Below are 23542 nucleotides of genomic sequence, written 5' to 3' on the forward strand. Positions count from 1 at the left end.
GCAGCTCTCTTGAAACCATAAAGTAATAAGTTTGAGAAGTTTAAGAAAAATGAAAAATATCTGGATGCCTATTAGCATGTTGAGGCATACGTGGACATTGCATTGTGTGACATAAACAAACCTCTATGCCATCATTTGCTGGGTTCTCTATTTTTTGCTGCCAAATGCTTGCTCTGGATAATAATGGAAAATCATTTGCTGAGCATACTCTAATATTCTGTCACTTTTAGGGTTTTTTCATGCTAGTGTAATATACTCCTGGGGTTCATTGTGCTCACTCCCTCACATTTGCCTCATTGTTACTGACGTCAAAGAAAAGGGGAAGATGATGTCACATTTGTAGAATGAAAAACAAAAATGAAGATGAGTCCAATACCATTGCAATATCCTTTCTCAGTTTCTTCATCAAGTTTCCAGAATTGCATTCTCTCCTTCACCTACTTTTCTCCCTAATCCACCGCCATGTACATCTTCGCTCTATAGACCACGTCTCCGCTATCTGCATAAGCGAAGTATGAAATGCAATGAGGACAGTGGCTGCACCTACGTCTGTCCACAGAATGAAGGCGCCCCATAATATAACTGTGAAGGGAGGCGCTATAGTTGAGTGGTAGCCTCTTTACAAAATGCAATCAGACACGTGCACTCATGTCGATTATTCTATTTAATTTGAAGAGCAATGCCCAGGGAAAAGTAGAAACACCCCCCCCCCCCGCCCCCTTTCTGGGTGAATTATATGGGATATTTGCAAACATCCCATAAGGATGTTCACACCTTAAGTACTTACAATGTCATTTAAAACCACAAGGCCAGCCATCATTTTCTGAAATGCTTCTTCCTCTGATATTTAGTTCTTCAGAATGTTATAGTGTTATGAAATACAGTAATTTACTTTCTTTAACAGAGTTCACATTTCAGCAACATAAGAATGTTTAATAATTAATATGCCTGCTGGAGCTTTGAAGACTGGTTTGTAAAATCAAGGACTTAGAAAAGTAAAGATATTTCTTCCTCCATCCTCCTTCTTCAGAAAAAGCAAGTGTTCAAAATTATATGTAAGCATGAACATTTCCAAGTAGCTAGGTATGCTTTTTCTATTCAGTTTGCATTCGCACTGCTAATAATTGCTGCCTATTGTTATTATTAGAGTGAGTCTATCTATCCAAACTTTACACTGCTTTTAGATATGGGCGAAGAAATAGAATTTTTAAATTAATGCAATATTGTGGTTTATTTGTAAATTCATAAATTCATATTATAATTAAATGAACTCTGAAATACTTACACTTAAGTTATTTGCTATGACAATACCCCAAACCAGGGTTTCCAAAATTTCATTCAATTACATATCACTTTTATGATTTTTAATATTTTTAAATATTTTCCCTTAAATTGATTTAAAATATACTCACATTTTAAGCTTGTCTCATCCTAAGCAACAATAGCTATAAAATTATAAATTTGGGGTTGCTGATTATGTATCTTTTGTAACATATATTATAATAGTATTTATAAAAATAAAGATATTTTGTCCCTGACCAACCTAAAATAATCTGCTTCCATAATGTAGAAAATATTGGCATAATTGAATAAAAAATGGATGGTGAAGCCCTGGCTGGCATGCTCAGTGGTTAGTGTCAGCCTGCATCTTGGGTTTGATTCTTTGTCAAGGGCACGTACGTGGCTTGCAGGTTCAATCCCCGGCCCCGGTTGGGTACAGGAGGCAACCAATTGATGTGTCTCTCTCCCATCATCACATTGATGTTTCTTTCTCTCTTTCCCTCTCCTTTTCCCCCTCCCTTCCATTCTCTCTAAAAATCAATGGAAAAAATATCCTTGGATGAGGATTAACAACGACAAAAATAAGGACGGTGAAAACCTTTTTGAGAAAATAAAGTCGTGTGAGAAGTTGGATTTTATAAAGACACATACCCTGGACAACTCTGGGAAGAAAAGAGGGTCACCAAATTATTTTCTAATAGAAAGACTCTAGCCTAGAATCCTACTCTGCTCAGCCACACTCTATGCTTCAGTTTCTCGGGTTTCGGGGCTAAAAAAAAAAACAAACTGAACTTATCCACCGGACATAACCTTTCTTAGATTCAGTTTACACAATGGAATAGGATCTAAAAGCTGGTGGCCAAGATGACGAGAAAGGTTTGGGAGGAACTGGTGATGTTTAATCACAGAGATGAGGTCCCTTAGGAGATGACAATCAGAGTGTTCTTCAGTATCTAAGTGGCTGTGATATAGAAAAGGAGGTAAAGTGTAGGAGAAAGAGACAGTTTAACACAGAGAAGGAAAATTAGAGCTCTTTGGCTTGTTTGGGGTTTAGTTGGAGTTATTCAAGAACAAGTGAGAAGCCTGGCCAGCATGGCTCAGTGATTGAACATCGACCTATGAACCGGGAGGTCATGGTTCGATTTCTGGTCAGGGCACGTGCCCGGGTTCCAGGCTCAATCCCCAGTGTGGGACACACAGGAGGTAGCCGATCAATGATTCTCGTCATTGATGTTTCTATCTCTCTCTCTCCTTCTCCCTTCCTCTCTGAAATCAATAATATATATATATATATATATTTAAAAAGAATAAGTGAGGAGACTCATCACTTGTCTGTAATGTTGAAGAGGATCATGTATGAGGCTTGGATAGATAGCCTCAGGTCCTTTCTCACTCTAATAATAATAACAACAGCCACCAATTAGTAAATGCTCACTAAGGTGTGCTAAGCATTTTATAGGTCTTACCTCCTTTAATTTTCACAAAATCCCCATAGGGTTAGAAATAATTGCATCCATTTTACAAATAGAGAAACTGAGTAAAACATTTGGCAGAGGTTTAACTTGAACCCAAGTCAGAGTGACTCAGAGTCCCCTCTACTAACCATTATGTTCTAGTATAAATGTGGTCTGGGAAAGATAAAGTTATTGTTTTATTTTGTTTTGGTTAGAAAGTTTCTTTGCCCATTCAGTCAAACTGAAGCCAAGTTATCTTCTTGAAAAAAAAAAAAATTGTTGTAAACTGTAAGTACTGTGTGAAAAGGAAACTGGAAAGCCATTATCTCAGCTGGTTTCCTTCAAATTTCTGAGAAAACCAACACATTTCCCAAGGACAACGTATGCTTTTAGTTGTGATCTCTGTGTTTTGAGAGTAGAGAACAGACTAGAAGAAAGCAACATTTTTAAGGAAAATTTATGCTTTTAATTTTGATCTCTTTGTGTTTTTAAGAATGGAAGACAGAATAGAAGAATCCAGAAGCCATGCTGTTTATTTCCCAAATGATGTTACAAAATCAGCAAATGCTTTGGGTTCTTTTGTTTGTCTGAATCCTCTTAAAAAAACATTTATGAAAGTGTCTGTTAAAGGAAAGGGAAGGGCAGTTTTATTTTTTAGCACCTCAGGGTGCTCAAATAATCTCAAGAGGTCTGGGGATGTTTTTCAAATATAAATAATTCAAAATCACTTAAAGCAAATATGTGACTTGATCAGGTTTTAAGTAAAGTGAAATTTAGAAAATCAAACAGTCACAGCAGGTGATCTAGAAACTCCAGGAAGTTTTGGGTGAAACTGACTTAAAAAAGAAAAAAAAAAAAAAAAGGACAAGGGGAGGGGAAGAGGAGAGGAAGGAAGAGAGGGAGGAAGGAAGGAAGGAAGGAAGGAAGGAAGGAAGGAAGGAAGGAAAGAAGGAAGGGAGGGAGGGAGTGGGGAGGGAGGAAGAGAGGAGGCAAGGAATGGAGGAAGAAGGAAGGAAAGAAGGAAGGAAGGAGAGTACTCATTCAAACTTGAGATACTACTTATCAGTGTATTTTGCATTTATTTTCTTGTAGAAAATATACTAAGGAAAATGATCATTTCTACTATATCATCTTATAAATTCACACATTTTCTCTTAATCTTTATAAGTATCACATTCAAAATTTTTAAAATATAGTTTTACATCTTTGAATCTTGATATTAATATCCCACAATGGAGGTCACATTTGATTTTTTTTTTCTTTCTGTCCTAATTTCTCTCTTTACTGACTTTTGAGAAATCTTTTCATTATTTTTATCCATGAAACATTTGAACCTCACTAATATCATCAATGTGGGAACAAAACTTGCCATTCCTCCATAGCCACTAAATTTTTACATTGAAATGCCATAAATAATTAACATTGTTCAGGAGGCCATAACTTTGAATTATCAAAAGCCATCCTATCTAATAAAAGAGTAATATGCAAATTAACCATCACTCCATCACAAAGATGGCGGTGGCCAAGGAGCTGGAGAGAGCAGGAGGCTTGGGTTGCCCCTGGTGATGGAGGAAGCCAAGCTTCCCGCCTGCCCTGGCCAGCACTGGGCTCCGCTCAAGGATACAAAGTTTCAATAATAGAAGATAAATAAATCCCAGATACCTGCTGAAAAAAAAAAGAAAGAAAAAAGGAGAGGCTGGGAGCTTGGGTGGCTGGGGGGCGTGATCAGCCTGAAAATGGCCATCAGCCCCTCATCCAGGCTGGCCAGGCACCCATCAGGGACCTCCACCCTGATATGGGACACCCTTCAGGGCAAACCAGCCGGCCCCCATTCATGCACCAGGCCTTTATCCTATATAATAAAAGGGTAATATGCAAATTGACCCTAACAGCAGAAAGACTGGGAATGACTGGTCACTATGACACACACTGACCACCAGGGGGCAGACACTCAATGCAGGAGCTTCCCCCTGATGGTCAGTGTGCTCCCACAGGGGAAGCTCTGCTCAGCCACAAGCCAGGTTGATGGCTGCCAGCACAGCAGTGGTGGCGGGAGCCTCTCCTGCCTCCTCAGCAGCGCTAAGGATGTCTGACTGCAGCTTAGGCCTGCTCCCTGCTGGCAAGTGGACATCCCCTGAGGGCTCCCAGGCTGCCAGAGGGATGTCTGACTGCCAGCTTAGGCCCTATCCCCTGGGGAGCAGGCCTAAGCCAGCAGGTGGATATCCCCGAGGGGTCCCAGACTGTGAGAGGGCACAGGCCAGCCTGAGGGACCCCCCCGAGTGCACAAATTTTTGTGCATCAGGCCTCTAGTCTTATGTAATAAAAGCCAAATATGCAAATCGACTGAATGGCAAAACAACAGGTGGAATGACCAGTCACTATGACATGCACTGACCATCAGGGGGCAGACGCTCAACACAGGAGCTGCCCCCAGACCGCTGGCCCCAGGCCAGCTAAGGCAGGTTCCAGCAGCGGCCCCCCAATCACCCAGCCAGTCACCCCACAGATTGTCCCTGATTGCTGGCGAGGCCTCAAGACCCTATCCATGCACAAATTTCGTGCACTGGGCCTCTAGTATTTAATAAATAATACTGTCTTAGAAAACCTTGCTTTATACTACTGCTTTATCTTCTCTGCCAGTTTTATAGGAAAGAAATTATTTTTCCTTTATTTTCATAACCCTCAGCAAAGTGCCTTACTAGAGATAAACTGGTTAAAAAAATAATTGTTGAATTAATCAATGACTTCAGGCATGAACTAATGGAATTTCTTATTTATGATAATAGAAGATTTATAGAATGCTAATAATTAATTAAAATGCAGTAGGGAATATTTTCAAATAATAACAAAAAAAACATTGCAGGGCAGATTTTGCATATTTTATTTTAGATTTAGCATTTTTCTTTTTTAATAACTAAAGACTAATATATGGTGGTATTTTGAATCAAGAAATCTGGCATTTCTTCATCACTTTGAAATAAATATTATGTACAGATCAACTTAAAAGTTAACAAAAATATTACATATTGATATTCATGAAATATTCTTCTATAAGTTAAACCCAGACATACATTCATGTCTAAATGTATTTAATATTTACTTTTTACTCTTAAATTGCTGCTATTTACATTTGACCTTAGAAGGCAAACTATGTCAGTAGGACATCAGCAATTAAGCTCAGCAGTATTAAAGTTAGAACACTCCCGTGTTTGCAAATGTCAATGTCATGAAAGAGAAAAACCCCTGTAAAATAAGTGCTTGTTCTTTACGTGTAAGTGATATGGAACAATCTGTACTTAGTTCTCAAGTTCAATCAAGGAGGGCTTCCGAGGAGGTGTACTACTATGGTATGAGTGTGGAGAGCACAGGTGGAGAATGTTTCTGGAAGTCAAGCAGTAGCGTCCGTGGGTTATTCAGAAAAGTTAATAGTTCGTACTCCCAAGAAGCCCTCTTGCTGCAGACCCGTAATTAATGGTCCCATTGCTTTTCTCTTTCGTTGACACCTTCTTCTTCTTCAGGGAATGCTGATTCACTCTGACCTTTCAGGTGTTTAACCCCTGAAATGATACAAATGAATTTCAGTGAAATTTATCCTGACAGATACACTGCTTTGCTGCTAGAGATAAAGAAAATGAGTGGAAAGTTTTCGCTGGGGTATATGTGTTTTCTCCAAAAATCTCAACAATCTAATCCTATGCAAACCTTTTAATTTACCAAGGAATAAAGACATATCCAACTAAATTTCCATGAGAGGCGGCCAATCTTTTATAATGTAATCTTCTCCATTAAGAATTGCATCACAGCCTGTTAAAAACCTGTTAACCGAAAAATCTGCTCACAGGCTCTTATTGTAATCCTGATATATCATTTTAGTTCAAATATTTCTTTTGGCATCTCTGGACTCTATTACAACGAGAACCACTGAAACCCCTAGGAACAAAGGGGCTGCTGTTTGCCATTTCATTGTAACGTGTAAACAACAAAAGAATCATAATATTGTTATTGGGAATAGGAACATACTTATAATTATGAAACCTCAGTACTCAAAGTTCTTCAGTAACTTCCCCTACCTCCTACAGAGAGAAAAAACATTGGCATACCTTTGCCTGCTGTACAGACTTATGTGATCTGGCCTCTCCCTACTGATTTGGCCTCATTTCTCACCGGCCCTTCCTGCTTTCGCCTTTCACAGTAACTTACTCTTTAACAATACAACCTACTCTTCCCTATTCCCTGATCAGACCAGGTTCCGTCAAGCCTCCATGCTTTCCTTGTTCTAGTCTCTGACAAATGGCTTCTTCCTACTCACCCACCTGGTAATCTCCCGCTCATCCTTCTGGTCGCAGCTTGCCTCCTCTGTGAAGGCTCCCTAATTCCCAAGTGGAATGACCTTTCTCATATGCCCCCACTGCTCTTGGGCCACTTGCTCTTGTACCAATCACCCAATAGAACTGTATTTGTTTATCTATCTTTCTCATAGAACAAACTTCTTGATGTCAGGATTATGTAGTTTCACTGTGGGGTCCTAGACGCAGTGCCTGGCAAATAGTAGGTGCTCATTAATATTTATTGCATAAATGGTTGGTAGAATTCATGAAGAAACGAACAATTTGGTATATGTTTTTGGCCATTCCACACTAATGTATATTCGGATTTTTTTCAAAATTAATTCAAAGTTGGAATATCAATCAGAAGACAACCACGACAGCCAGATCCATCTACAAAATTATCTTTATGCTAGCTGACACTCTGTGCATATGGGAAATTTTAGACATAGTTTTTATTTTAGAAAAGTGGTTTACGAGATTTTTATAAGTACTACTGAAAAACATACCAGTTAGAACTGATAAATGAGAGGACGTTGCCGCTCATGCTTGCTATGAAACAAAAAAACTGGGGGAAACAAGTGTGGTTTTTCATGTGCTGCAGTGAGCAAGCTTCAGAGTGCTGTTTGGCAACGAATGACATCCTTGGGCTTGGTGGATTATCTTGCAAAAATATTTGATCAGTTGTAATAATATTTAAATACTTTGATTTGATCCACAAACACAGATCACTCCCAATTCCTGTTGACTCAAGACGGTAGAGAGACGTTTGTTATTAACAAATGGAATTTTTTTCATATTATTGCAAATTACATGGGTAAAAAAAACACAAAAGTCTAAATGCTAAGGAGAAGGGAAGAACGTTTAAAAAGCATCCAGTTAATTACTGCTAGAGTCTTACATACCTGAGTCACTGACCTCACAACAACCCCATAAGATAAATACCTGGATGGTGAAATTTAGATTCTAAGAAGATAAAATTTGTTCAAGATGATAAGGGTAGTATAGTTATAAGAGAAGGTCTGACACATCATAGTCCTTCAGGGTAGAGCGACTGGCTGGCTGACTGAGTGACTGAGGCATAAAATTCCACTCTCAGAGACTCCAACTTATTTTCACCTTTAGCTTTTTGGACACTGACCTAGATTTTCCTAACATCCTCTAGGACTTATCAGGGATATAGTATCTATTAACCCGGCTTAGATGATCTCAGGATTCCTTCCAAAATATTAAAGCGCAGTCATCATTCAGCTGTCTGCCACTCTCTCTCCTGCACTGAACTTGTCTGGACATCTCTGGGTTTGCAAAGGTCCTATTGCCTCTAAGCTCATCCCTTTCATCTGCAAGGTGACCAGCTACAGAGTAATAAAGCTGTGTTTAAGACAATTTTCTTTAAATTAGGGTTAATAACTTAATGTCAACATTAATTTGTCTATATTAGGGGGGGTTAAACATTTTTTAAAAATCAGTAACCAAAATACCCAACTTATAAAACCACTAATCAACTATTAATTAATTTTCCATACTTGAGTATAGATCTACTTGCTTACCTTGATCCATACTTAATTCATTTTACAATATTAATGGTCACAAAATTATAAAAGTAAGTCTTTTTAAAAGTAAAAAGGCTTACTTATATAACTCACTTGGGCAAACCTTAGAAGGGCCTTTCTTAGGCTAATTTGAGTGTGACACTAACTGTTTCTAGGTAAAAGGTTTTGATGAGGCAAGAGTTGGTGACATCACAGAGATGTTCTGTCGAACATTTCTACAAAACCACACACATTTTGGCTCCCAAAGTAGTTTTCACTAATGTCATCTTTCCATTAGATAATGGATCATTGGTAAATTTGTGTTTTGAATCTTTTTTTCCCATCAGCAATATGTATTTGGTTACAGGTACAACAATGCTGATATTAAAGTGTAAAGTCTGTGAGGGCTAATAAATCTTTCTCCTCACCAGCCTCCTCCCATCTCCAAACACACATACACTTAGTGTTTAAATTTTCTTTAAGCCCTCATTTGACATGTGAGTAATTCTGGAGGTGGAAGGAAATCACTTGGTTTGGGGTGTTGATGAGATTCTCAGCCTCCTCCTCTGCCAAGTGCTGATGCTCAAGTAGGAAAACACCTCACCCGCCCAGGGGCTGACTCAGCATAGGCAAAGGGCCTCCTGGCGCCAGCACAGACTCGGCCAGCCCTGCACCGGGCAGAAGTCAAAGGGCTCCCCAAAAAACACAAGGTAGGTTCTTTCCTCCATAGCAAAATGCACACATGGGAAAGAGGGCCACATATAAGAGTGGGATATGCAGTATGAATACATGAAGGAATGAAAAAAAAATAGAGTTTGAGGAAGGAAAGTAGACTAAGTAAAAGTTAAAGGAAAATAAATAAGCATTGCCTCCAAACAGAACATAATACTCATGCTCTTCTCCATCCTGTAGATCAGGAGGTTAAACGTGAGTTGGATGAGGTTGTGAAGAAGTGGCTGAGTGAAGAATTATGAATAATGAATCCATAGAAGGAGGCTTGTACTTGGCAAACCACAGGTCAATATGATTACCAATAAATTTGGAGGGGGGAAAAGTCAGGTTTATTACATTTGTAGATGGCACAAAACATGGGAGATAAGATGACATAATGAATGACAATACAAAGAGTATTCCAAAAGGTTTTAATTACTGAATAGATGGCTTAAGCAATTATGGTAGAGGTCAACAGGGAGTTTTGTTTTTAGAAAGATAATTTTCAACCTAAAATATAGAGAATGAGGGCCACCTAGGGTGATTATAGCTAGGGGTTTCAGGTGACCACAATTTCACAATGACCCAGTAGAGTCACCTGTTCCTAGGAACAGAGCTCTTGGAGGTGTTGGTGGCATTCCTAACAGCAGAGTCAGCAGTTTAAGAGAGGGAATCACTCTCTAATCATGTGTTAGTCAGAAATTTTCTGGATCATGCCGCCTAACTCCTTTTTTAAAACTATGTTTTCATTGATTTTTTACTAGTAAGAGAGAGAGGAAGGGAGATGGAGAGAGAGATAGAAACATCAATGAGAGAGGAACATCATCAGTTGGCTGCCTCCTGCACATCCCCCACTGCGGTCAAGCCCGAAACCCAGGCATGTACTCTGACCCAGAATCAAACTGTCAACCTCCTGGTTCATGGTCTGACGCTCGACCGCTGTACCACACCAGCTGAGCCATGCTGCTTAATTCTTGACTCTGAATTTTCATTGAAGAAGATAATTGGGATTAAAAGTAATCTTATGGAGTGGGGGGTGGGGATGGAGGGGTAATGGGGTGATAAGGACACATATGTAATACCTTAATCGATTAAAAAAAATTTAAAAAATAAAAGTAATCTTATGAAATCACTTTTCTAGAAGAATTAAATATGAAACTAGAATTTTTAGCAGAGAGAGAATTAAGAGAAGACAAAAGAGGCTGCCACTGAATTCCTAAAAGACTGGAGGAAGAAATACAATTTATTTATGTAGCTCCTGAACAGAAATAGGGTCAATGGCTGAAATTTATGTGGTGACGGCCGATTATAGCCCAATATAAAGAAAAAAATTGGAGAAACCAAGATGGCGGCATAGGTAAACGCCGGAAATTGCTGCCTCCCACAACAACTTCAAAAATACAATGAAAAGACAAAACAGACATCATCCAGAACTACAGGAAGGCTGGCTGAGTGGAAATTCTACAACTAGAAGGAAAGAGAAAAGCACACTGAGACTCAGAGGAGCTGTGGAAGTAAAGTGCAGAGGTACAGAGGCTAGAGCGGGTGCGAAAAGGGGCTGGCACCTGAGGATGTGGCTGTCTTTTTGAATCAGGAGGGAGTCACAAGCTCCCGACTGCTCTGAACTCCAGTTCCAGGAAGTCTCTGGGGACCCAGGACTCATACGGGGAGAAACTGGACTGTCTGGCAGCAGGCAGAACTCGAACTTGAGGGCAGCTTTCCCTCAGAGGTGCTTGCAGCAATTACCTGGACACTGAGACTCGGGGCCCCTTAGGGCAGGGCTGAGAATCAGCCATAGCTGCTTGCTCCGCCCTGTTGATTCCCTGAGACCCCGCCCTTCCCAAACTGTGGCAGAGGCTTTTGCATATGAATGCCCTGGCCCTTTGCAATCTGAAAATTACCTAACAAACTGCAGCTGGGCCAGACAGACCCAGAACTTCCAAGAGAAGGCCCAAGCCCCACAGCAGCTTGCATTGCTTCACAGCTGGGCCTCATCTGGGCACCTCCAAACCCCAAAAAAGGAAGGGGAAACTGCAGATCTCTTCGTAGCTCCTGCTGGGTAACCCCAGGCAAAGGCTAGATTAGCACCTCCTTTGATCCAAGAGCCAGTGTACCCAGTGGTCAGAATGGAACCATCCAGATTACAACTCCTCAGACCCATAAGGGACACACTCAGGGGGCAGACTCAGTGAGCACCAAAGCCCCACTGAAGCAAGTCTTGCCCCAGAAGGGTGTCTTCAGCACAGATGTCCTCCCACTGCAGACACAGCTGATTCTCACAGCCAATTGGCCTGGAGGTCAATTCCTCCCAGTGATACCTACAACAATCAAGGCTTAACTACAATAAGACTACAACAAGACTGTGCACAAAGCCCACAAAGGGGTGCACCAAGAGTGTCCACCTCAGGTAATAGGGGAGGCTGAGCCACTGGGCCCTATAGGACACCTAGCACACAAAGCCACTCTACCAATACAGGGAAGCATAAAAAATGTGGAGACAAAGAAACAGGTCACAAATGACAGAAATGGAGGAAAGCAAATGACTGGATATAGAGTTCAAAACCATGGTTATAAGGTTTTGCAAGAATTTTCTGAAAACCGCCGATAAATTTAGTGAGACCCTGGAAGATATGAAAAAAGACCAACTAGAAATTAAGCATACACTGACTGAAATAAAGAATAATATACAGAGATCCAACAGCAGACAAGAGGATCCCAAGAATCAAGTCAAAGATTTGAAATACGAAGAAACAAAAAATACCAAACCGGAAAAGCAAAAAGAAAAAAGAATCTAAAAATATGAAGATAGTGTAAGGAGCCTCTGGGACAACTTCAAGCGTACCAACATCAGAATTATAGGGGTGCCAGAAGAAGAGAGAGGGCAAGACATTGAAAACCTATTTGAAGAAATAATGACAGAAAATTTCCCCTACCTGGTGAAAGAAATAGACTTACAAGTCCAGGAATCGCAAAGAACCCCAAACAAAAGGAATCCAAAGAGGACCACACCAAGACACATCATAATTAAAATGCCAAGAGCAAAAGACAAAGAGAGAATCTTAAAAGCAGCAAGAGAAAAAAAGTCAGTTACCTATAAGGGAGTACCCATATGACTGTCAGCTGATTTCTCAACAGAAACTATGCAGGCCAGAAGAGAGTGGTAAGAAATATTCAAAGTGATGAATAGCAAGAACCTACAACCAAGATTACTTTATCCAGCAAAGCTATCATTCAGAATTGATGGTCAGATAAAGAGCTTCACAGATAAGGAAAAGCTAAAGGAGTTCATCACCACTAAACCAGTATTATACAAAATGCTGAAAGGTATCCTTTAAGAAGAGGAAGAAGAAAAAGGTACAGATACAAATTATGAACAACAAATACACTTCTATCAACAAGTGAATCTAAAAATCAACTGAATAAAAAATCTGATGAACAGAGTAAACTGGTGAATATAATAGAACCAGGGGCATGGAAAGGGAGTGGACTGACAATTCTTGGGGGGAAAGGGGTGTGAGGGTGCAGGAAGAGACTGGACAAAAATCGTACACCTATGGATGAGGACCGTGGGAGGGGTAAGGGCAGAGGGTGGAGTGGGAACTGGGTGGAGGAGAGCTATGGGGGGAAAAAAGAGGAACAACAGTAATAATCTGAACAATAAAGATTTAATTTAAAAAAAAAGAAAAAAATCCTAAACTCTTTATGTTTGCCTAGCAATAAACATGTGAGTAAGCTCCCCATCACTGTGTGTGTTCAAGTCAAAGCTACATTTTGATCTCTGAGGCAAGTTATAGAAGGAACCCTGCATTGAGTAGCAGGGTAAACTAGCAACTACACTGACCCTGCGATGTTATTAATTCACAAAGGAGATTTTTTTTTTTTTAACTGAAAAATAGCTCTGCTGTGAGTACTCTAAGTTACAAAAAGTAATTATAACAGCAAAAGTTACAAAAAGTAATTATAACATCAAAAGACATAACTGGCCCAAATCTCTATATTTTAAAACTAATTCACATCGGGAGTAGCACATGTAAATGGATTCATTTTTTAAACCACATACTTTAGATCTTAGAAATCATCTGAAAGCCCTCTAATGAATCTGTGGGTGGGTTATAGAAAGCCTCTGACCCCTCTTAGAATTATATTTATAGTTGCATTTGTGCCTTTTTAGGGAAGAAGGTGCACAGTTTTAAAATTGTGACTATGAATCCTAGTCTAATCTCTGCAATTTAAAGATGAAGGAAGAAATTCAGATAGCAAAATGACTTGCTTAACTTCACAGAGCAATCATTGGCTGAGTTGGGACACAAACCAGGGTCTTTAATTCCTATTGGGGGCTGTTCATCTGAGTCGCCAGGACTCAATCTTCCACTGTCATTGATCTTTTTTGAAGTTAAAACCAGAAGGGAAATTTGATTCGCAGGATCATGAGACCCTTCTTATTGTCAAGCTCTTTCAAAGGCCGTTACACGGCTGAGAGATTAGATGTAATGTTTCAGTCTTTGCTGTTGTCATTGTTTTGAATAGAATTCAGGAAATATAAAATTTTACCTTCCGGGAATGTTTCCAGGATCGAACCCAGTTACAAATAACGTTCAGGTTACTAGAAAGAAGCAGCCTTTCTCTCTGCCCTGCTCAGATCTGGGACTAGATTCTGGGTGGCACAGAAATTATATCATGACTTGGTCTGGGCGATGAGACATAGTAGCCATCAAGCAATATGAGTTCATATAAAAAAGCACACCCCTCCCCACTGTGTGTTGAGCATGAGCGAGACACAACTACAGATCGGATCGTAATGTAGGTCAAGGGATGACGGTGTGGGCATCAGTGAAGTTAATTCATTGAAGAGATGTTATGAACCAGTAGGACAAATAATGCATTTGTAAATCCTGATATGGTAAAGAAGGTTTCCAACTCGGAATATAATTTGAAAAGCCATTTATTGAGCAGTGCGCTGGCTGGAGTAAAGGAAAGAGCAAATCTGATTTCCATATGAGAAAACTATGTGCAAAACACATTAGTTTTCTAAAAGCCTGCCATATACAAAAGAGTGATTTCAGTGGCCTTAGGAAAACAGTTTTCTAATGGTTCCTTGTGTTTTGACACCAAATTTTATCAAAATAACCATGCTAGGTAAACGTGAAATATATTTAACCTATAATATGGTATGGCAAACTCCTCAGGAAAGCCCATCATCTCTCAGATTAAAAATGTGCTTTACTTTTCTCAAAATGCTTTCACATATAGTTTATTTAATCTTCTCGTCATTAACTTACAATGAATAGCTATACATTAACTCACCAAGGATCACAGACATCAAAGGACATTGATATCATTCCAAAGCCAAACACATATATTCTGGACTCACCTTAAATCGATCTCTTTCTACTTTATTTGAAGCAAACTACATATACACAGCACAGTTAATCTCTGTTCTAATATGGTGACTGGTCAGTTAAGACAAACTGTAAATAAACACACAGGGAAGCATTTTTCTATAGGTGAATCAACTTGTAATATGCTTCTCTCTTCATAATATATAGAAATAGAAACAGCATGTTTATTTGATGTTTATAAGTATTATATATCATGTATATGTTTATCTATCATATATTTTACTAACGCCAGTGCCCAAGAGCCTTAGTGAAAGATTTAGCAGTAAATACTGAGGAGGTACACTTATATACTATTATTAAAAGTGTGGATTCAAGTAAAATCTTTGGAGAGCAATCTAGTCTCACTTATCAAAATGTAAAGTGCCCATGTCTTTATCAGTAAGTCTGAGGTTGGGGCCAGGCAAGAATTTATATAAATTTATATAAATTTTTCGAGGATCCTGCTACTCGACCTAGAGAGTCACTTTGCTAGACTGAGTGCCTCTTTTGCCCTCCACAGTCAAGTGCCTCTCATACCCCCTTTTTCTTCTTAGCTAATGCGTTCCCCATGAACTCAGAAGTAGAGTTAAATTTTTAAGCCTACACATAATGGAGCTAAACTGTGTTGGGCAATGTCACTTTAGAAAGAGACAGAACGGCTCCCTAGTCTATGAGACTTGACTGCCATTGATTGGACACAATAGTATATCTAAAATAAAGACCGCATCAATCAGCAAAAGTCAGTGGTTAGCCTTGAAAGCACTAAAAATTAAATAATGAAAGGAGGGTTGCATTTATAGCTACAAAAGTAAATGCTGTCTGTTTCTTAAGTGTGTTTACAGGAGGGTGTCCTGTGTTGGTATGCTTGAAGGCTGTCTTTCAGGCAGGGTACTTTCTGATGGAAGCCATGGTACCTACAGGGTACCATAGGCTATTGCCAGTATATGCCCAGCCACATAACCAAGTGATCCAGTTTTGATTCTAAGTTCATGAGAAATCTTCCGGTAACAGCAGAGCCTGCTGGCAAGAATAGACCCTGACTAGACTTACTGGGAAAAGACCACCCCAAGCAGCTGGAACAAGAATTGCAAAGGCTTTAAGTTTGGAGCATGCCTGCCATGGTCAAAGAACAGCAGTGAGCCTGGAGTGTCAGAAATGAGGTGAATGATGGAGAGTAGAAGAAGGTCAGCTTAGCGAGATGAAAGCAGGCAGGGAGGAGGAGCAGCCTGCCCAGGTAGTAGGACCCTATGGGACATTATAAGAGTTTTGGCTGTTATTACAGGGAGCCACTGGCAGGTGGGTTTATTTTTATTTGTATTTTTTTAGTAGAGGAGCAACATGATCTGATCTACATTTACAAAGAATCATTCTGGGTCTGGGATGTAAGGAACTTAGAAGTCACCACTCTGTTATAACAAGTAAAAAAGCTTAACATGCCCTAACCGGTTTGGCTCAGTGGATAGAGCGTCGGCCTGCAGACTGAAGGGTCCCCGGTTCGATTCTGGTCAAGGGCATGTACCTTGGTTGTGGGCACATCCCCAGAAGGGAGTGTGCAGGAGGCGGCTGATCGATGTTTCTCTCTCATTGATGTTTCTAACTCTCTATCCCTCCCCCTTCCTCTCTGTAAAAAATCAATAAAATATCTTTTTAAAAAAAAATAAATAAAAGCTTAACAAACTGGAATAAAAAAGCAAACACAAACAATTCTTAGATCCGTTTGAGAAGTAAGGTCACAGGGCAAATCCCTGCCAAAATATGGAGAGACAGACACGTGAATACAGACAAACACAAGTTACTGGGGCAGAAGCTTAGGTAGGAACCGGTGCCAGGGTAGAAAAACCTAAGGTGCAATTGCTGAATGGCTGGAGGCTCGGTGTGAACAGGCTGAGAGATTAAAAACTCTGGGTGGGGTGAGAAGTGGGGGGCCAGAAGGGGACCTCACACTTTTGTCAATTTTACCTCTGGGAGTTCTATTCGTTTCCTGCAATAAAAGTCAAAGAAAAAGCTCATGCTTCTGACAGGAAAGGGGACAGTGGACATTTTCAGAAAAGGGGAACTCTGTTCTTCTTTACAAGGTCTCTCCCCAGGGAAAATGTTTCACCACAGCCCAACCTCCGGAGGTTCTATCAGAGACTAACCTACCTGGGGGAAGGAGATGCCGATTCCACTCCCCTGTAGTCTTACGTGTCACCTAATGGGGGAGGGAGGCTGAGGAGCACCCGCGAAGGTCATAGTCCAGAGGCACAGGTTCCCACAATTCTTGCATATACTGTTTTGTATTTTAACTCTTTGCTTTTCTGTTTGGGGAGTTTCTATTGTTATATCTTTAAGCTCAAATGTACTTTCCTCATCCACATCCAATCCACTGAAGATCTGAGACTGGATATAACTATCAACTCACAGAACTAGCACTTTCCAGTTAAAAAACTATTCTTTTAAAAAATAATAAGAAAAGTTAAAGTTTTAATTTTAACTTGACTTATTCCTTTAATGATGCTCTTCCTTTCTTTAGGTAGATCCAAGTTTCTGATCTTTACAATGTTTCTTCTATCTAAAGAACTTCTTTCATCATTTCTGTCAGGGCAGGTCTACGAGCAACAAATTTCCTCCATTTGGGCATAGTGCGGATTCTGCTTCTATAAACTGCCCTGGAAAAAAAAATATACCACTACTGGTATTGATTCTGTATATTCACAGATCCAAATCCTTTACAAGTCAATTTTCATAACACAATCCATTTTTAGAATTGGAGGCTGTGTGTTCTGGGGATTCACCAACAGCGCTGCCAGATTATCATTAGAAAGGCCAGAAATAAGAGGTATAAGGTTCTCAGGAACGTTTGTTAATTTCTCAACAGGTAACATTATCTCCCAGGCGTTCCTGATTCCTGATTTGTTCTTTATGAGTATTTCTTGTTTAGTCTTTTTGGGCAATACTCTCTCCTTTCCCCTTGTTGGGGTGAAAGACTATTCTCCCACTCACCTTCTTCCAGGAACCACTCTCTCCACACTCTGATCATGGGAGGACAAGGCCAGGCAGACCTGACCTGTGCTGCGCCAGTCATAATCCTTCCTCCATGATCTTGCTGTCAGAAACCAAGTCATCAGGAGAGAGTTTTTAAATTATAGATAGTACAGAATATTAAAGTTGTTTGCTCTTGATAACCATGTCTCCTCCTTAAGGAGAGAATTGGTCTGCAGGCGACTGTGGTGAGGATCAATTTGACAGGCAAAATGAATGAAATAGAAGAGATGGCAGCCTCATTTGTTTCTCTTTGTTTTCTGAGGCTCACTGCTGCTCTAGTAGTTTAATTTCCCTAATAACATGAAGTAACCAAGTAAACTTTCCATAGATTTCCCTTTGCCTAAGCTAAGTAGGTATAGTTTTTAAAATGTGAAACCCAAAATGTCCTGCATAGTCTTTTCTCTCTCTTATATCTTTCCTGGCATCTCCTTTTGGGATGGGAGACAGAAGGGTATTCATTTTTCTTTTTCTTCTTTTTGTTTTTGTTGTCGTTTGTTGCCATATCTCCAGCTTTGAGTGAAACTTACGCTGAGCTGACCAGACAAAGGTGGGAAATGTTTCATTGTGTCTCGGGAGTATCTTTCAAGTTACTTCTAAACCTTAGATTCATTACTGAAATTAAAATAATAGAGAAAATTTAGGACAGTTTTTTCACAAAATCATTAATTGTCTCCCTACAGGCAAGGCGTCTTTGGAAGGCTAAGTATCATAAACTAGCAGACCAGAGGTCAAAATTACCACCACTCAGTTCATGCTCTCCTTGGTCCCGAGGCAGTAATTTTATTACTACAAAACCCTGAGCATTTATCGTTAGTTCTAGTCGTGTGGATTTTAAAATAACCAGATAAAACTATTTGAGTGATTCTAAAAGAAGTGTTTTACCCAGAAGTGTGCCAACCTAGGTTTATAATTTGTCAGTTTTCTCAGGTTAAATATTTACTTAAACAATTATGGAGATGACATAACCAGATAGTGACACTAACGACTCTAAGAAAATATAGCAAAAGTACTTTTTAAAATCCTCTATTATATTAGCTCATGCTTCAACCTTATCATTATTTCAATTTGGCTTTGAATATACAAGTAAACAGAATCTGTATTCTTTTTTAAAAATATTTTTATTGCTTTCAGAGAGGAAGAGAGAGAGAGAGAGAGAGAGAGAGAGAGAGAGACATCAATGGTGAGAATCATTGATCGGCTGCCTCCTGCACGCCCCCTACTGGGGATCAAGCCCGAAACCCTGGCATATGCCCTTGACCAGAATCGAACCTAGGACCCTGCAGTCCGAAGGCCGACACTCTATCCACTGAGCCAAACTAGCTAGGGCCAGAATCTATATTCTTGATGCCATAATGATTTTTGTTCATATATATTTTTTTCCCACTCAAATGATCATAACAGGCAATTCTAGGTAAAAGTGAAGTTCAGTTTAAGCATAATTTATCCCAACTGCCCCATGGGCATCCAATCCATCTTAGAGTGTAGGATTGTTTTAGAAGCTTGGTCCTCTTTCCTTCCTTTGCATCGTCATTCTACATTATCAATATTTATAGTTATCACTAGCTAACCTGAAATGAGGCTCCCTCTACCACCCATTTTATTTTCCTGATCTTAATTCTATCATCCTGTTTAATAATACCTTATATTTTTATAGCACTTTTCAATTTTTTAAAGAAAAGAATGCATGTCATTCTATCCTTAGCATAACACTGTAAAGTCAGAAAGGCTACTTCTATGATCCACATTCTGCATTTCACAAAAATGAAATGAGTCACCCAAGGAGCCTTGTCAAGTCAATACCAAAAACAGCATCAGGACTCAAAGTTCCTGACTTCTAATCTAGTTCTTCTCCCACTATGGAATTTAATTTCTCATTCCCTTTAGGCCAAGATAGCATTCTTCTAGTCACAGACTATTCCTAATTAAACCTCCTCCTTCCTGCCTTGCAATATAATAGGGTGAACATTTTAACATCTTTTTCCTGAGGAATATACATTTCTTTATCATATCTCCAAAGAAAGGTTCAAGTAATGGCAATTTTAATCCAGATACCAAGAACGACCACCCCAGGTGGAGATGTTTCAGGAAATTAGGACTTTGTACTGTTCCTTACCTCATAATATTTAGATCAGTCCCTATTCTCTGCCTCCAGTAGGAATGATTCTACTTAGAAATAAGGAAGATAGTAATTTCAAATATTCTGAAGTGCTTTCCTCATAAATTATGAAAATGTCCTAGGAATTCCAACGTCTCCAAAATGACTTCCTGCACCAATATCATTGCAGCATTACAAATGACCTTTGTCCTGATTTTTCCCTAGAAATTATGATCACCAACAGAATGTAGAGACACATCTCATCTGTTGATGAGTCAGTTACTAGAATCAAATTTTTCATCTGTTTTTTTTTCCCCAACGAAGTTATTTTAGGGAGCTTATTATGATCTCCAATTATTTTTAGATATTTATTCTTAGGATCATACTCTCTGTACACAAATAACTGTAGATTAGTGTGTGCTGAGACAGTACAGCTTGTACCTTTTTGTTATAGACCAGATACCATCATAAAAAGCCACATCCATTATATTTGACAAAAATCCAAAAATTTGTTTTGTGCTTTTGCAAGAATACTTTATTATTTATTATATAAAAATAGTATGTGACCTTTGTTGGAAACCCAGAAAAGTACAAAGTGGACAATAGATCATCCATGATCCCTCTATTTAGTGAAAAATGCTATTAACATTTTACCATTTCCCCTCACGTTAGAGCAAAATACCATATCTTTCTTACTTTCTCCATTTAATAGCATATCATAAAATTTTCTTCTTAATATAATATGGTGAATCATTAAGACATTTTATAAATAAACATATTTTAATGGTTTTGTAGAATATTCTTGTTTGAATGTACTGTATTTTATTTTTTAGGTTCTTTGAAAATTTAGTTTGTTTTTAATTGAATTTATTGGGGTGACATTGGTTAATAAAATTATATAGGTTTCTGGTGGACAATTCTATACTACATCATCTGCATATTGTATTGTGTTTTCAGCATCCTAAGTCAAGTCTCTTTCCATCTCCATTTATCCCCCCTTTACCTTCTTCTACATCCCCTCACAACCTTTTCCCTCTGGTAATCACTATACTGATGTCTGTGTCTAAAGTTCTTCTGTTTTGCTTTGCTTAATCCCTTCACCTTCTTCACTCAGTTCCCCAAAACCTTCCCCTCTGACAGCTGCCAGTCTGTTCTCTGGATCTATGAGTCAGTTTCTATTTTGTTTGCTAGTTTATTTTGTTCATTAGATTCCACACATAAGTGAAATCATATGGTATTTGTATTTCTTTGACTGGCATAGTTCACTTAGCAAAATACTCTTCAGGTCCATTCATGCTGTCGCAAAAGGTAAGATTTCCTTCTCTTTTTTTATGGCAGAGGAGTATTTCATTGTGTAAATGTACCACAGATTTTTTTTTTAGCCACTCAACTACTGATAGACACTTGGGCTGCTTCTAAATCTTGGCTATCATAAATAATGCTGCAATGAACATAGGTGTGCATACATTCTTTCAAATTAGTATTTCAAATATATTCGCAGAAGTAGAATCGATGGGTCATAAGACAGTTCCATTTTTAACTTTTTGTGGTAACTCCATACTGCTTTCCACAATGGCTGCATAAATCTGCATTCCCACCAACAGTGCATGAAGGTTCCCTTTTCTCCACATCCTCGCCAGCACTTGTTTATTTATTTATTGATGCTAGCCATTCTGACAGGTGTGAAGTGATATCGCATTGTGGTTTGCCCAAGGAGATGTATCAGAAAAAATATTGCTACAAAAAATGTCTGAGATTTTACAGCCTATGTTTTCTTTCTGGGAAGAACACATTTAAATCTTTCATTTATTTTGAGTTTACCCCCGTGTGTCATAAGAAGCTGCATCCATCATACGTGACAAAAATCCAAAATTAATGAGCATGTTTTTCTATGTCCATTACTCAAAAACTCTCCAAATTAAGGAGGGATTGTGTTTCAAAAACATATTTGTAAGGTTTTTGGAACTCAATCTATTTTTCTAGAAGAACACATGTAACAATGTGGGAAGTTTAGTTTTATTTTTCTAGGCTGTTAACATACAAATCCTCCAGAGGAAAAGACCTACATTTGCTGGTTTGATAAACGCACTAATAGTAAATGCTGGGGCTTTGGGGCCTATGCTGAGATTCAGAGTAAATGGTAAGGTTATTAAGCATGTAAACGGAGAGAAATACTTGTGCTTTTGGGAGGGAATGGGATCAGCAGGAGCGGGGGAGCTTCTGAAGGAAGGGAAGCGGAAGAGAGGACATCCGTTGGATCACGTGTGAGGAAGAAGACACCCGGAAGAAGAGTATGTCTCATGACAAAGTTAAGAGAGTTGACGCTGGAATATCTGACACGAAACCCTCTCCTCAGTTTATCTTGTGAAATTCAGTAAATTCTACGTTGCTGCTTACACATGTATGAAATGAATTTTTCTGGAAGAGCAGGAAGAGAAAAGGGATGGGACCTAATTTGTGTTTTATGATAATTATTGAGGGAAGCCTGCGACGCCTATTTAACCCATAAAGATCCAGAAATGCAAAGCCAACAGCTCCATTTTAAGCCAAACCAAGACTGCTTTGTTTCTGTGACCAAATACATTTCAAGTTAGAGTGGGAGGTGCCAGACACAATTTCTTCAAATTCCATCTGAACCATGGAAAGAGTAAAGGGGTGAACCAGGCATTCTTTGTCCCTGTAGCAAACTAACTGTTTAGTCTCATGTCAATTCACTCAAAATTGGTATGGGGGCCGGGGGGGGGGGGGGGGTGTGAAAAGTGCGGACAGGATTCTCAGTTATTTATTCTATATATGAGTGATTCCCTAATTGTTATGTTTGCCTATGATTTACTTTAAAACACATCAGAAAAGAGAATATGATATGTGTGAGTACATGTGTATAGGAGTGAGTGTGTTAATTTTATCTACTTCTTAGGGATGGTTGATTAATATTTCAAGTACACTAATAAGGCTAATACTCAGGGAATAGTTTGTAAGCATTTGAAGGATTCTAATAGAAAAATCTACATCAGAGGAGCACCATTTTTAACTCCAATCAATATCAGAAAGTTTATTAATTAGCATATGGTGTGCTAGAAATAATTTTTATTCAGGAAAATGAGTGGTGTTCAAGATATGTCTATTGGCTAGATACACTGAAAGAATAACCTTGCACTTGCATGTAGAGGGCTTTAAGATCTAATAACAGAAGAGCATATATTTTTCAAAGTGGACCATAGTCTTGTGATTCCAATTTGTTCCGTGTGCAGTCTTTGTCACCTGGTTCTTACTCGGAGTTTCAATTAATTCAGCCACTAGGAAATTGTCTCCTTTCCCTTGGGTAAGCCTTAAATTGAAGGGCCTAGTTGGAGAACTTGAAAGGACAGAGGGCTAAAATGCACTGAGATTTCAGAACATCGTGTCTAATAAATGTTTGCATGTGTGGTAAAATTAAGAGCCTGCCATGGTGATTATCTAAAAGAAAGAAATTGTAGTAAAGGAAACTGAAAATAGACGGTGTCCCCAAAAATATATACACATTTTAACAGCTGATAGCTCAATTTTGAAAATGAAATGTATTTTAATAGACACTGCCTTTATGATTATTCAAAGTGCATGTATATGTTTTTATGGGACACCCTATATAAAGGCATAGAGGCTGTGGGGAGCTTGACATACTTAAGAAAAAGGAAGAGGGCATTGAAGACTGAAAATAGGAGTACATTTAAAGCCAAGTGGAGAGTTGTGAAGGCGGGTCAGA

The 23542-nt window shown here is 39.0% G+C and overlaps 1 protein-coding gene across 2 annotated transcripts in view; it reads right to left on the bottom strand.

Moving 5' to 3' along the window:
- Positions 1-5677: 5677 nt before the first annotated feature.
- Positions 5678-23542, bottom strand: part of PPP1R1C (protein phosphatase 1 regulatory inhibitor subunit 1C) — a 100210-nt gene continuing 82345 nt past the window's right edge. The window contains exon 5 of one of the 2 annotated variants that reach the window (XM_070423399.1): positions 5678-6292. In XM_070423399.1, coding sequence (XP_070279500.1) covers positions 6204-6292 — 89 coding nt within the window. In that variant the 3' untranslated portion in view covers positions 5678-6203. The remainder of the gene's footprint in view (positions 6293-23542) is intronic. The other variant, XM_070423400.1, reaches the window with a different exon arrangement.

This window comes from Myotis yumanensis, unplaced genomic scaffold (genome assembly GCF_028538775.1).
Source record: "Myotis yumanensis isolate MYYU_CA2020_CCGP unplaced genomic scaffold, mMyoYum1.0.hap1 SCAF_8, whole genome shotgun sequence".
Lineage (NCBI taxonomy): Eukaryota > Metazoa > Chordata > Mammalia > Chiroptera > Vespertilionidae > Myotis > Myotis yumanensis.